This window comes from Hippichthys cyanospilos, chromosome 6 (assembly GCF_059441005.1).
Source record: "Hippichthys cyanospilos isolate Australia breed blue-spotted pipefish chromosome 6, RoL_Hcya_1.0, whole genome shotgun sequence".
Taxonomy (NCBI): domain Eukaryota; kingdom Metazoa; phylum Chordata; class Actinopteri; order Syngnathiformes; family Syngnathidae; genus Hippichthys; species Hippichthys cyanospilos.
In genome coordinates, this window is record NC_142374.1 from 8,885,082 (window position 1) to 8,899,929 (window position 14,848).

Consider the following 14,848-nt stretch of genomic DNA (forward strand, 5'->3'; position numbering starts at 1 on the left):
TATATACCTGTAAACTAAACACGGCAAAAACTGGTGGAATATGAGTGGAATTTCAGTATGTTTAGTTTGAGCTTTCTTAGCTGCTACTTTGAATGGCAAGATACTCACATCACAATATCATTTTTACTTAAGAATACGTTTCTTTCTGGTTTGCTTAAGACGACTGGTAGCCTACCTTTCCGTGTAATTTCGTATTTTGCTAAATGTTCTCAATAGTTTCACTACAGTAATTGTGGTTTCCTTACTTTGAGGGCAATAGGGTCCAGAGTGAAGTCCCAAACATCTCCAGTTGAATCATCGAGAGCCTCCTCGATGCCCTTCAGCTGAGTTGTGTACTCCTCCAGAAACTTGGCGTAGTTCTTGAGTTGAACATCTGTGTGTATTTCTGTTGGAAGGGATCTTTCTTCAAGTAGTTTGATTGGACTGAGGTCCGAGAGTATATACCATGCTAGTGAAATTCTGTTTTGATCAGCGTCAGATTGGAATGTATCATGCAGATGCGGTGACCCATTGACGAATGGTGCAAGTGTACCTTATGTTATGAATGATGAGGGCAGAATACAGACGCACGTTACTTTAATCTTGCACTCAGTAATCTGTCAGTTGTGATGGTATGTGATGTACGAAGCTTTAGCGTACAGCATGTTAGATGTGAATGTTTAAAGTAAACAAAGCTAAGAATAAATCAAAACAACAAGTTCTTCAGCAAAATGAACTGTTCGCACGAAACTGGATTCCATAATCAAATAAACGAAGCTTTTGGGGCTAACTTGATTGCTAGCTGTTGGAGGTTGATGCACTTTAAAAAGACTTGACAAGATGGCAGTAACTCACTCTGCGAACCGTCGTCAAAGCGATCAAATTCCCAGTCGGGTGCGATAGTTTCCTCAGCCATTTCGCAAGGAAATATATGATTCAAACACTGTTTTTTAAAATGTAGAGCTACAGGAACCCATGATGGGTCTTATGATTTCGCAAAACGACGCAAGCGTTCTTGGGAAATGAAGTCCGGAAATTTAGAGGCAGTCGGGCAGAAGCGTCATGACATAACAAATTGGAAGAGATGAAGCAGGCCGATATTCATACGTTCAGAATAGATATGTTTATTTCGACGGATTGTTTTTTCATTATCATCACTTAATTCTTCCCATCATCCCATCTTCTGTTTTTTTTAACTCATGCAAAAGAACAAAAGAAATACATTATATTTAATTGCTTAGACCGTATTACTTATTTTATTTACATCAACATAACACACCTAATTATTAGAGCATGCTGATAGAATTACTATCAATTTGCCTGATGCCAATTTTTTTTTTTTTTATCCGATGACAAAATATATGCCATTGATAACTTGACAGTGACAGTAGACAGGACACAATAGAGCCATATCATCCTTGTTTTTTTTCTTTAAAATAAATTCTCAAAAGTCACCTGGCCAATTCACAATTTTGAGATAGAAACATTAATTTATGGATGTCTTTAAGATGTTGTAATGTCTTTAAACCCTAACTTTAACAATATTTAAAGACTGATTGCTTCCTTATTCCAAGCTATTTTTGTATTAGTCTTGCTGAGGACACCTCAGCCAGTTGGACTGGGACAAGGCACATAGCACACCACTTTATTTAAGTAATACAAGTAACACATTTGATCCTCAAAGGTGAGACAAACATTGTTCAGGCCAGCTAATCACAAGTGATAACTTCCAATCCTTGAAGGCTGGATTTGTGCCAATTCAGTTACCACTGAAAAAATCTGTATCCCCACAAGTGTGCACGCATTGAGTGAAAGCTGTGCAACATTGCTAGCTTGTTTTCATGTAAAGACATGAGTAACACAAAATTGTGTTTTTTGACTTTTAATCCTTTAGTCCTGTACTTGCTCTTAGCAGTTGACTCCCGATGCAAGTAGGACATCAGCGTCAGATTGGAATACATACTAGAATACATACTGGAATACAAACATACTCATTCACTGCACCAAACAATGACCGTGTGAGCATATTGCAGGGGGTATGTGGAAACATTTAATCTTTTGTTTGATGCACCAACATCCGAACAGCCATATTCAAGTTGCAGGGTTAGGGGATACGGATATTTACATGGCTAACTACAATAGCATAGCACCTGTATCCTGCATGTTTTGGATGTTTCTCTACCCAAAACACCTGATTCAAATTATTAGTTCCGGCCTTCCATCAGCAAGCTTTGCAGGATCCTGACGATTTCAATCAGGTTTGGTGGAGAGACAAACATCAAAAACATGGCCTGGTGGCTTGAAGTCAGAGGTTTGACACATATGAGCTAAATCCTACCAGCACTTTTATAATTTGCTTTTACCCCCTTACCAGGAAATTGCCTTCTTTTCCACATGGGTCTTTCTTAATAATACACTAGCTTATTTTTTTATTTATTTATTTATTTACTTACCCGATAGTCACCTGTATCCTCATATTTCTTTAATTTAAGATCCCATCAATTTTTTTATGACTTTAACTTGATTAACAACATTTTTATCACTTTTATATGTTGCAAACACAGGGATGTTCCATGTAAGAGTGGTTAGCACATCCGCCTCATAGGGCAGAGGTCCTTGTTCAAATCCACCTCGCTCCGGCCTTCCTGTGTGGATTTTGTATGTTCTTCCCAAGCCTGATTGGGTGCATGAATGGTTGTTCGGCTCTATGTGCCGTGAAACTGTCTGGTAACCAGTTCAGTGTGTCACCTGTCTACTTTTCATAGACAGGTGGGTGCCAATCCCACCTGTCTATGAAAACCATGCCAACAATCCTAGTGAAGCCCTAGTGGGCTACAGAAAATGGATGCATAGATAGATATTGAAAACACATTGTTTTCATTTATTATTTATATTTGTGTGCAACAGTTTTAGGTAGTATTACAATAATCTTATTCTTCTTATTCATCTTAAATAATAGTATTGTTCAACATTTTTTTTGTCATGAGCCATCTTTATATCACATAGTATGGTTTGTTGTATATGTATTTATATTTGCTTTGTTTTCTGGCCAGCATTGCAAATTAAAATATAGTTTCAGTTATGCTACAGAATTGATATAATATGTCCCCAAATCATTTTTATTTTATGAAAAATGAAACAAATCCGCTTTGTGCCGCTTCCAAGTAACTAATGAAGGAAATTCATATTTTTCAAATTCAATATATCAATAAAATAGTGTGTACATGGAACTGTGTTATTCTAATAAAGATTGAGACGACGTAATGTCAGTATAAAGCAGATATAGTCTCGGCCAAGGAGAAATAAAGACAAGTTTGCACCTCCAAAAGGAACAGATGGCCTCCCCCGACCAACATTCCATCTTGGGCAAAAGGCTCGGTGTGGCCTTCAAGAGAAGATATCAGTCAGGGTTTATGGTGCTCAGACTTCCTCCCGCTTCAAAGAATGGCCGGCAGAACAAAGACTTTTGAAGACACCATCCCCACGCAAACAGACCCCCACGCACGCACACACGCACACACCGACATGCACGCACGCACGTGCACGCACACACACACACACACACACACACACACACACGCACACACACACACACACACACACACATATACACACACACACACACACACTTGCATTCCACACTAGGACTACATGCCCCAAAGGGGTATAAGAACTGAATGTTGAAGGTGAAACGTTGCCATTTTCTGCTCCGACCTGTGGCAGGACTGGCCCGAGGCCTCGTGTACTTTCCCACTCTGTCTGGATTAAATCAATTGTTTCATTATGTAGTGGTATGGGCGATCTTTCAACAAAAACGAACACGCTAGAAACTAGGTTAAGGCACGAAGCTTTTCTAGATTCCTTCACTAAGACAAACGCACAAGTTCAAGGAAGGGACAGCAACATCATGTTCAACGCCAACACTGTGCTGCGAAGGCCAACTTAAAGAATAATCACAACAAATACTACATGGGTGTCAATGCAATGGCCATAGAATGTTTTTATTTTGAAGTTTAGTTTGAAGTTAAAAAATTATGGCAGAAATAACTAACAATTTTTAATTGACAATCATTTTTAATTGAAAAGGGAATCTAAATTGAAGGACGGCTGGATGGATGGATGGATGGATGGATGGATGGATGGATGGATGGATGGATGGATAGATAGATAGATAGATAGATAGATAGATAGATAGATAGATAGATAGATAGATAGATAGATAGATAGATAGATAGATAGATAGATAGATAGATAGATAGATAGATAGATAGATAGATAGATAGATAGATAGATAGATGCAGGGTAGGATGGAACAGGAAGTTCAAGATAATGGATGGATGGGTGTATGGAAGGAATTTAAAAAAAACTGTTCAAAGGGGGTTTTGAAAGTTGAAGATGAAGACAACTTGCAGGTTTGGTATTTTAGCCAGAACCTTGAAGTCATAATCAGCATTTCACAGGCCACATGATATTATGTGGCCGGCTAGCAACACATGCTCTTCCACTAATGTGCTACTGGCAATGAATTACCACTAATTGCCACTGAGGTGACAACATATGCCAATGACAACTATTTTTAAAACTCTTAAATCTTGGGATACTCTTGAAGGTTGGGACACTGTGCTGCATATGCTGTATGACTGTTTGTAAAATCTGCAGTGCAGTATTAGTGACAACATCTATAATGTCTTTACAGTCAAGCTCAGTCAAGTATGGGAACACTCCTAACAAATATCTGTCAAAAATTGTGTGCGTGCTTACTATATGATTTGTTCTGGTCATGGCATGCGTGTGTAATGGAGTGCTGTGAGTGGGTGTGGGATAATGCCACACTTAACTCATTGTGGAGCCTCACTACATTATTCAGAGCATGATACCACAAGGTAGGGTCCCAGTTAGCAGTGCGGTGTGAGAATTTTTTGTCTGTGGAGTTGCTAAACTTTGAAGGTAAGGCCTTTTTAAATGTTCACATTTCATTACTTTAAATATCTGGTTAGTAGACAATGATGTGTTGGACACATGGGAGAGAGAGAGTTGAAACTTTTTTCATTCAGCATCTCCAGTATAGGTACTGTATTTCATACAGGTCTCTGCATGTTGAATAGTGCGAATGTTTTTTAACTAGTGAGGATTTATAGGAAGTGGAATATTTTTGTTACACAACAAAAATCTACTATATGATTGATTACAGGTCATCCAGTGACCCTGTCTGGCAGCAATGTCACAGTGACTAAATGTTGCAAGAAATTACGTCTTTGCATGTTTTGTTAGCTTCTATTTTGCAAAGTGTTTTCAAAATTACAAGAATAAATGATTTGACCATGACTAGCCGTCCCAAACCCAAGCATCACAATGGAATTTCACATTAAATCGCATATCCTTGTCAGACAACATAACCTCAGTCCTGCCGATGAGACTTTGGTATGTTGTGTGACAATGGAAGCAATCTTTTCAACAGATGCCTCTGAACAACCACTCTGTCTTCCTACTTTGCAACCAAAGCAGAATCAAACAATACTGCCAAGCAACCAGAAAACTTTATTTCTACTGCTTTGCAATTCACTGATGGAGGTTTACATCCGTAAACTAATGTATTTATGTTTATATTTGTTTAAGGCAAGTCGTGCAAGATTCCTATCTGGGAGAGCCTAAGTTGACTATGGTATTCCCAGAGTCAAAGGATATGCAGACAAGTGCGTTTGCGGAGGGAACGCCCACCCTGAACCACATCTTACCACAACACTCTGGAGGACCAAACTATTTTACCCCTAGACTGAATATTTCATCAACCTTTGTCAATTGTGACCCACAGGACTACACTGAAACAGACCCGCTCTTGCCCAAAGAACATTACAGTGGGGCGAAATTCAATGGGTCTGCAGAGGCAAAGATCCCACGTGGTGGCGACATACCCCCCGAGTCAGTCTGCTCCTTGGTGCTGCAGATACTGGTGCCCTTCCTTTTGGCCGGACTGGGAACCATCTCTGCCGGATTGCTTCTTGATGTGGTTCAGGTGAAGAAATACCATGTGATTTGAAATGTGTGTTATCAAGTGGTGGCTTGTCACAGATACTGTATATGTTTCATGACTATGGGACCATGCTTTAGGGAGGATGTTTTATTGAAAATATTCCTTGTCATGACCAAATTTCAAATGTAAGTATTAGTGATTCCCTGCTGAAAGTGCAATTTCACAATTCATGAAAATATGACAGTTTTCACCCATGGCTCGCCAGTGTTGTGTCAAACCAAGACGCGCATGGTAAGAACTGCTCTTTCAGCCCACTGGCTATATCTGCCTGAATTGTTAATTGGAAGGATGCACAAATGTTTAAAGTCTGTAAGGAAGTCACTTTGGGAAGGCAACTGAAGAATTTGACTTCCAGTTCCAAAATTGTAACAAAAAACATGACTCAGCAACTGTAATAAATTCGTAATATCACAAAAATATAATGAGTAACTCATTACGTATATTATGTTGTTACTTCCTAAATGTGAGCTATGATCAGTATTTAAGGTTTGAATGAATACCTTTCTATTGCTCCTTGTATTTCCATGGCAGAGTTGGGATGTCTTCCAAGAAATCACAGAGATCTTTATTTTGCTTCCGGCTGTGTTGGGCTTGAAAGGAAACCTGGAAATGACTCTTGCCTCTCGATTGTCAACAGCTGTGAGTGCAGGAGCACCAACTTCCACAAAACATATGCGATTTGGACCTAAATATTTTGAGGCTCTGTTTGTTGGCATTTCAAATTGTATACAACATACACCTGCAAGAAATTCCACTCACTTGTCCACTCACCTAAATAAAACAACCCTTGTGAGGTTAGCATATAGCATATAAGTTGGACAAGCTGGCCTAGCTCTTAGTTAAATTGCAATGATTCCACTGCACAGTACCTCCACAAAATTTAATGACCAAAATTCCACTGCATGGTATCTTCATGGTCCTAACCAGGTACTTGAAGCTACTGATTGATGTAACAAGGCAGTATCATATTGGTTGGCAATGGGTAACCAGTCAAGCAGATACAGTACATCATGTTGGGGATACTACTCACAGTGACACTATTGCAGTGCCTTAACCATGGAGACTGTGGAAGCATAATCACCAGTCTGTCTCCATAGAAACTACCCTTATTCTACTCTCGGATAGAGTTTGCCTCCTTTTCATGACGAACAGCCACAAGCAGTTTTGTAAAAACAAGAACCTTACTTTAATCTCTATCAGTGTTGTTTAGCAGTTCTTTATCCGTATCAGAAATGAATAGAAATTTGATCTCTGGGGTTAGTAGTGTTGGAGCAGACATGAGTTTTACCCTCAACTGTTCCCCTAAACGCGGAAGATTCAATTTGTCCATTTACTGTAGGACATACATATGTAGTATATTGGACAAACAAAACTAAGGGACCTACACCCAAATTTAATGATCAACATCAATATACTAATGTAACAACAGTCTCTTCCACAGAATCATACTTTTTTTGCCCCCTTGCTTCATTGGATTTCAGTCCTCATGCCTAACTCCATACTTACTTGTAAAGACTGTGAGAGCAGTTCAATCTGTAGTACATAATGCTGCATGACAACTAGGTTACTGAAATAAGTTCACATAGTTTTGGTTTATGTAAGGCATTTTGTGTTGCTTATTCCTACTTTCTTTTGGCTGCTTTTTTGTGTGTCTTTTATAACTAATACTAGAACTAAAGTGATCATTTACTGTAATATTTTTCATAATTATAGGAATATGTTTTAATCATTTTATGTTAAATGATTAAATCAAACAGATTAACAAAAAAAAACACAATATGGTAAATCCAACTCATTTGTTTTTTGTTATATCACTTTGCTCTTCAATGTTCAATGTAATAATACAAACATGCTTTTATTTCAGGTAAATGCAGGAAAAATGGAACCTGCAAGTGAAAAATGGATGTTGATCATTGGAAACCTGGCACTCAAGCAGGTTCAATATGAAAAGTCTGTTAAAAAGGACATGTATCACCCACTAGCGAACAGAAACTGCAGCATTTTACCATGAGTGCTATTTACTCACACTGTGTACTTCTTATCCTTCAGCTACAATCAACTGTTTTGGGCCTTTTAGCCTCCCTGATGGCCATTGTGTTGGGTTGGATCGCCGATGGAAAGATACCATTTAATCACGCTGTCCTCCTGTGTTCAACGAGTGTTTGTACCACATTTGTGGCTTCACTGCTTCAAGGTAATACAACATAACAAAACAAAACAAAACAAAACAACATAACGCTCGGTCAGAAAAGCCAATTAATTTTCTATGAAAATAAAATAGTGTACTTTTTATAAATGTTCATTTTGCTGATTCCGGAAAGTGACATGGTGCTGCATTAAGTAAAAATTCTACCTAAAAGCATATCTTATATTTATCATCAAATTACGATTGAGGACTTTTGATAAGCACCATAATGTTACTGTATCTGTAAAATAATAATGGGTTGGTTTGATGCGTCATGACGTTCACTATAAAGTTTGTTATCTTTCCATGAAAAGCTTTTTTTAGCATATGACTGACAATTCTGAGAACATTTTTAGAAATGTTAATGTATATGTAGAGTATGTGTGTATATGACTCCTCAGTTGTTTTCCCCTCCTCACGTGACTATGTGTAAGCAATATACTTCTTTTAAAATATTTTAACATAAGGTAGTTATTGACATGTTTAATCCCTGGCAAGTTTCATTGCATCTTAAAAAAGCTGGAAAAATGTTGTATAATGCATATCAACAGGCCTTAACTTTAGTGTCCACTGAAGGAATCTAGGAAAAAAGCTTCTTGCCTTAAACTAGTTCCTAGCGTGCTCGTTTTTGTTGAAAGATCGCACATACCACAGCATAGTGAAACAACTGCTTTAATCCAGACAGAGAGTGGAAAAGTACACGAGATATCTCGGACCACTGTCACCAACCACGTGTAGCTGCAACAGTGACAAACTTTTCATCCTTTGCATCCTGTTCTTATACACTTTAGGTGATGGGGGTTTGATGAGGAGTCCCAGTGTGTGTGTGTGTGTGGGGTGTGTGTGTGTGTGCGCGTGAGTGTGGGGGTGTGTGTGTATGGGTGTGTGTGGGCAGGTTGGTGCGTGCGTGCGTGAGGGTCTGTTTGTGTGGGGATCAAAAGTCTTTGTTCTTTGAAGCGGGAGGAGGTCTGACCACCATAAACCCTGGCTGGTATCTTCTCTTGAAGATCACACCTGGCCTTTTGTTCCTGGTGGAATGTTATCTCGGGGGATGCCCTCTGTTCTTGTTGGAGGTGCCGACTTGTCTTTACTCCCCCTGGACCAGGATCGTATCTGCTTTATACTGACATTCCATTGTCTCAATCTTTATTAGAATAACACAGTTCAATGTACACACTATTTTATTGATATTGAAATTGGAAAATATGAATTTCCTTCACCACTCAATTGACTCATTTGATCATGAACATCATGGATTGATCACCAATCATGCAATCTAGATATTGTGTTTCAAAAGCACTCATATCCATAAAAATTGGGCATACATTGACTTTGACTTTGTTTAGGTATAATCATGGTGGGGGTGATTTTGGGCTCAAAGCGGACTGGGATCAACCCTGACAATGTGGCCACTCCCATGGCCGCCAGCTTTGGAGACCTCATCACCCTGGCCTTACTGGCTTGCTTCAGTCAGTGGTTCTACTCATTCATAGGTAAGTAGAATTAAGTGTGTGCTATGTACATGGACGATATTTGTATGACAAAGTTGACAGCTGTGGAGTAAAGCCAAAACTACATCGCTTTCTCTTGACAGAGCTCTATTCATATGTGTTGTACCTCTGGGATCTGTTTTTGTTGTGCCTAATACCTCTGTGGATTGTGCTCTCCTCAAAACACCCTGCAAGTTACATCCTCCTCCGTACTGGGTGGGAACCAATCATCACAGCAATGGTCATCAGCAGGTATATGTGAATACTTGGTAATATAATGTGCAGGTTGCATATAAAGAATATATATGTCATGCGTTTTCACAAAATCAGGCGTATGTCACAAAGATTAGCTATCGACCATAAAACACATATATACTGACATATGTAGTGATTGACAAGACCACATAAAATGATAATTGTAGCTAACTATGGGCACCCCAAATTTGACATCTAAAAAAGAATTTTACAAGAGAATACTCACGATTCAAAGTGTTTATTATGTGAAGAGTAGAGAGACATGTTTTGCTTTGATGTGCAATGAAATTCTTAATTTGCTATCCGCATGGATGCAATCATAAATAAGATATACAAAAGTGTAAAAGTCATCTAAAGATAAATAATGTTGGTCTGAATGAAACAATACCAAATTCAGGAGTATAACTGGTTCGTAAACCTATATGGAAAAGGTAAATCTTGTGCAAAATTATATTGTTCTTGGGATCCCAGGTATAATGAAAACATGTGATGACCTACATTTGCAAATTCCAACTTGTACTCCTGAAAGAGGTCTTCTATGTGGAAATCCTACATTTCAATTCTTCAGCCTGAGGGTACACGTGTGTATAGTGCTGGGTGCGGGTCACTGGGGTCCAATGATAGCAGCAACTCACATGGATTTTGCTGTGTTAGATGCTCTGCATAGTGCGGAGTGGAAATTGAAAACCCATAAAACTTAAATTGGTACGTTGGTCGGAATTGTCTCCAAGTAAATCTGAAATTTTCACTTTTTCAGCAACTGAAACATAAGTAAGTAACTATATTTTATCTAAAGACTGGTTTTCTGGTTTGCATGTCGTTTTAGTATGGGGGGCCTTATTCTGGACAAGACTGTGTCAGATCCAAACTTGGCTGGAATCATACTATACGCCCCTGTTATCAATGGTGAGTAGAGATGAGCTGATTAGGAGATTGATAAAGGTTTGCTTTAATTGTGAATCAAAATTAGTGGATGGATGGATGGATGGGTGGATGGATGGATGATAGATGGATGGGTGGGTGGATGGATGGGTGGATGGATGGATGGATGGATGGATGGATGGATGGATGGATAGATAGATAGATAGATAGATAGATAGATAGATAGATAGATAGATAGATAGATAGATAGATAGATAGATAGATAGATAGATAGATAGATAGATAGATAATCTATGATGCCCTTTCGACTCATCTGCCCCTCTGTATAAAATGAAAAATTTATGGCTTTTAATCAAAATTGAATGATGACATCCCTTTCAGACACAACTTCCATGCCCTTTGAGGGATGGCCAATGAGATTACTTCTGACCCTGAAATGGTACAGTACTGTGGAACCTTGCGAAACTGTTTTGCCTGGGCACTTCCAGTTCGGACAATTTTTGACGGTTCCTCGACTTCCACCAAAGTGGAACACTACACCAGCGTTCTCGTCAGCATTAGCATTAGGATCTAGCTTCGTAGTGCTATTGGTCAGCGCAGGTAAAATCTTTCGGTCACCCCAAAGAGATTCACGATGAGCAGGGATCACCCTATGGGCCATTACCAGACATTTGGCAATGATCAGTTTTGTAATATAAACAATCAGTCTCTTGTATTTCTTTGTAATGCTACTTTATGTACAGCTCAGCAGGTAGCTCTTTCGAATTTGATGTGACGTCATGACTTCTAGATACTACAGCACCATTGAATTCTTTTCCAATTCTTTGCGCTTCACTGCACTCCATATAAAGAATTTGCAAAACCACAGATTATGAATGGGACATTATCCTTCCCTTGGATATTAGTGTTTTGTTTATTTATTTTGGGATCAAAAGGAAGCAAATTTCCATTTTTTTATGTGACTTAACGCAAGACCAGAGAGGTGCTATTTGGCACGTCTACCTATAAAGACCACCAAAGTGCCAAATGGCACCAAGGATTGTGGCTCGCATCCTGAATCACCTATGATTGGCTAACTTTGTTATGTAAATTGAACAGAAGAGACGATGCACACCAACTTTATCTTGCTGGGGGAGCATCACACATGCAAATGTGGTCATTACTGGACATCTTGTGTGGGTTTTCTGAGATGTGTTTTTGAGTGGGGGTGGAAGAGGTTGCACAGACCCCTCTTGAAAATTTAATTCAAGATAAGAATTGTTTCGTTTATTGTACACAAAAACATACAGTTCATTGCAAATACAGCCAAACACACAAGAAGTAAAATACAGCATGAGTAGAAAAACACAAAACAAAAGCAGTCACAAAATGTGCATGGGTGTGTCAGAAGCTGCTTTTTCATATCCACACTCCTAGGCAAATGTGGTTTCAATCTCAATATGTCAACACAAACATCCATAAATAGCATAGATGCAGATTCAATAAAAATAATCTCTTATTGACTTTTGTTTTAGGTCATGTTTGCATCTAGATAGGGTTGCCTTTGCTTGATGCTATAATGATTCACATTATTATTCCATAAGTTTGTACAAATGCAGATTTCCCTTGATTGAGACTAACTGTGGCACAGTAAGAGACATAAGATTGTTGGGGGTTGTTCATGTAGCAAGCGGACGACTTGTTCGCATTTGCAACCAGGTGTAAACACATGTAAATTGACCTATCTATCGAAATATGGCGTTGTATTTGTGCCACAATTACGCACGCGGGGAAAAATTTTTGAGCGTTGAAAATAAAAGCGAGCGCAGAGGACGACTCGAGCGAGCTAGAGCTCGATGTTGAGCAAAGGCGATGTTGAGCGAGGGAGGGAGGAGTATCGCGAACGAGAGCGAGATGTTGAGCACGAGAATGCTATTGCGGGCGAGCAAAAAGGAATTTTGAGCGAGAAACTTCTTTGCAAGAACTTTTTTTCTGCGCTCAAAATCTGTTTTTGCTCGCTCAGTTTGATTTTCTCCGCTCAATTTTTTTTTGCGCGCTCGTAATTGTGGCACAAATATAACGCCATATCGAAATGGCCTGTTGGATGCAGATTGCATTACTATAGGGAATTCTCAAGAATTCTGTGGTGTGCAAACCTCTAAAGAACAGTATTACAGAGAAGACTCAACGCTCAACGGGCATTGGAAATGATCTTGCGTGAAGTAAATCACAGTGACTCAGATAGAGAAGACATAAACCTTCCACTGTCTTCAGGTAAGATTGTTTCATATTATTCCCTTTTTCAGATTTCTTTTCCAACAAGGTGAAAAATGCAAAAAAGTAAATGTGGAGCGTTTTCTTTGTTTTTTTTTTAAATTTTTTAAAACTTTTTTTTTTGTCCATGTAACATCACGTTAAGAGTTTTGAGCCTTCTTGCAGCCTCCATTTTGTTTCTGGGGGTGGCCTCTTGCGCCAAGTCACCAGGGTACCATCACTAAATGACTGTTGGTCAGCAAACGTGGAAAACCCTCAAATCATTTGGATAATGTCCCGAATCCGCTTCAGAGATTTCACGCAACAGCTATGATTTGATGACAAGTCCACCCACAGTGAACAAGCAAAAACGGATAAGTTTGCTGCAAATTCTGATCTGTGGGGGTCATTTGTCACCAACTGCATCACATCGCACAACCCTGGTCGACTGCATTGCGAATGATTGTTGAAATGTATTTAAGAAATGTAGTTAAGAAAAAATTGTGTTGCAATGTCAGCCTTTCTTGTCTTGAATGAAGTTTTTAAAAGATGGGTCTGGGCAACGGCTTCCACCCCCACAGAATGACCAAATTTGCATATCCCCCAACACGATAAAATGACTCTGCAACTTCTCTTCTATTCAATTAACACAACACAGTCTTAATTGAGTAGTCGGCCCGTAGTCTGCTTGATATCAAGCAGTTACCTAACATTGAAAAAATCCGACCTGATATGACATTCATAAATGATTCACTTCCCTCTTCCAGCCGTTCTTTGTCCAATGACTTAAATGTTGTGTTGGTAACTTGGACATTTTCCCTTATTCTTACCAGGCATTGGAGGTAACCTTGTGTCCATACAAGCGAGCCGCATTTCCACGCATTTGCATTTGAATTTCTCACACAGGGAGGTTCCTGAAAATCGTAAAAGGTGCTACCAACCCTGCAGCACCTTCTTTGGTTCAGGTAAATTCTTAAAGAATTCAACAATTTATGAATGGATGACAGCGAAGGTATAATAACTGTATGCTGATTGACATTAATTCAGGGCCAAATCAGAACTCTGCAAAGGTGCTACTTCTCATCGTAATCCCTGGCCAGATTATTTTCCTATACATTATTCACCTTATCAAAGGGGCCCACAGCATGCCAAGTGCTGCCTTCACTGTTGCATTCTTGACTCTATCCTTGATTCAGGTGAGTCAAATGTGGGCTTCTGCCTGGTTTGCAACACATCATAACTTTTTTATGCATTTCTTCAACATTTTTGCCTCACAGGTCTTTTCCTTGCTGTGTATCGCTGACTGTATGGTTCACTGTTTGTGGAGAAGGGGTAAAGACCCTGACAGTTACTCAATACCCTATCTCACAGCTCTTGGTGATCTTTTGGGGACTGGTCTTCTATCCCTTTCCTTCTTATTGCTGTGGTGCAGTGGATACACTGGTGGAGTATAAGTTTAAAAGAAGAAAGTAGTCCAACTGAAATGTGCAATAATGTGTATTTAACAAAATAAAAATATGTATTGTATAATTTGATATTAGATAGATAGATGGATGGATGGTGTTGGAATTTATTTCTAAATCAACATAAACTCAAGTGAGTAATCTGACTCCAATTTGTGACCTTACCCAACTGCCACTCATCCAACAATATGCGCGCTCGTTCTGCAATAGAAATGTATCAGGAAGCCGGCATTTTCACACACGGGTGGATTTATTCCAAACACACAGATCTAATACAAGCACCTGGGTCTCGGGTCCCTCTCAATACAGCTCTGTACGCCTCTGTTGCCAC

General features: G+C 39.1%; 2 protein-coding genes across 5 annotated transcripts in view; one reads left to right on the top strand and one right to left on the bottom strand.

Annotated features, from left to right (window-relative positions):
- Positions 1-981, bottom strand: part of washc4 (WASH complex subunit 4) — an 18,128-nt gene extending 17,147 nt beyond the window's left edge. For both annotated transcript variants that reach the window (XR_015865877.1, XM_088416840.1), the window contains exons 1-2: positions 835-981; positions 246-385 (exon numbers count right to left, since the gene is read on the bottom strand). Coding sequence is in view for 1 of the 2 variants with exons in the window: in XM_088416840.1 (XP_088272966.1) it covers positions 246-385; positions 835-895 (201 nt within the window). In the remaining variant the exon portion in view is untranslated. The remainder of the gene's footprint in view (positions 1-245; positions 386-834) is intronic.
- slc41a2a (solute carrier family 41 member 2a) overlaps positions 1-14,584 on the top strand; it is a 14,992-nt gene extending 408 nt beyond the window's left edge. Inside the window, exons 1-11 of one of the 3 annotated variants that reach the window (XM_088416842.1) lie at positions 4,829-4,926; positions 5,596-5,992; positions 6,542-6,649; positions 7,875-7,946; positions 8,060-8,204; positions 9,542-9,688; positions 9,790-9,937; positions 10,767-10,846; positions 13,888-14,019; positions 14,102-14,250; positions 14,332-14,584. In XM_088416842.1, coding sequence (XP_088272968.1) covers positions 5,639-5,992; positions 6,542-6,649; positions 7,875-7,946; positions 8,060-8,204; positions 9,542-9,688; positions 9,790-9,937; positions 10,767-10,846; positions 13,888-14,019; positions 14,102-14,250; positions 14,332-14,508 — 1,512 coding nt within the window. In that variant the 5' untranslated portion in view covers positions 4,829-4,926; positions 5,596-5,638 and the 3' untranslated portion in view covers positions 14,509-14,584. Of the gene's footprint in view, positions 1-4,828; positions 4,927-5,595; positions 5,993-6,541; positions 6,650-7,874; positions 7,947-8,059; positions 8,205-9,541; positions 9,689-9,789; positions 9,938-10,766; positions 10,847-13,887; positions 14,020-14,101; positions 14,251-14,331 lie in introns of those variants that run through there. The other 2 variants (XM_088416844.1, XM_088416841.1) reach the window with 2 other exon arrangements.
- The last annotated feature ends 264 nt before the right edge of the window (positions 14,585-14,848 follow it).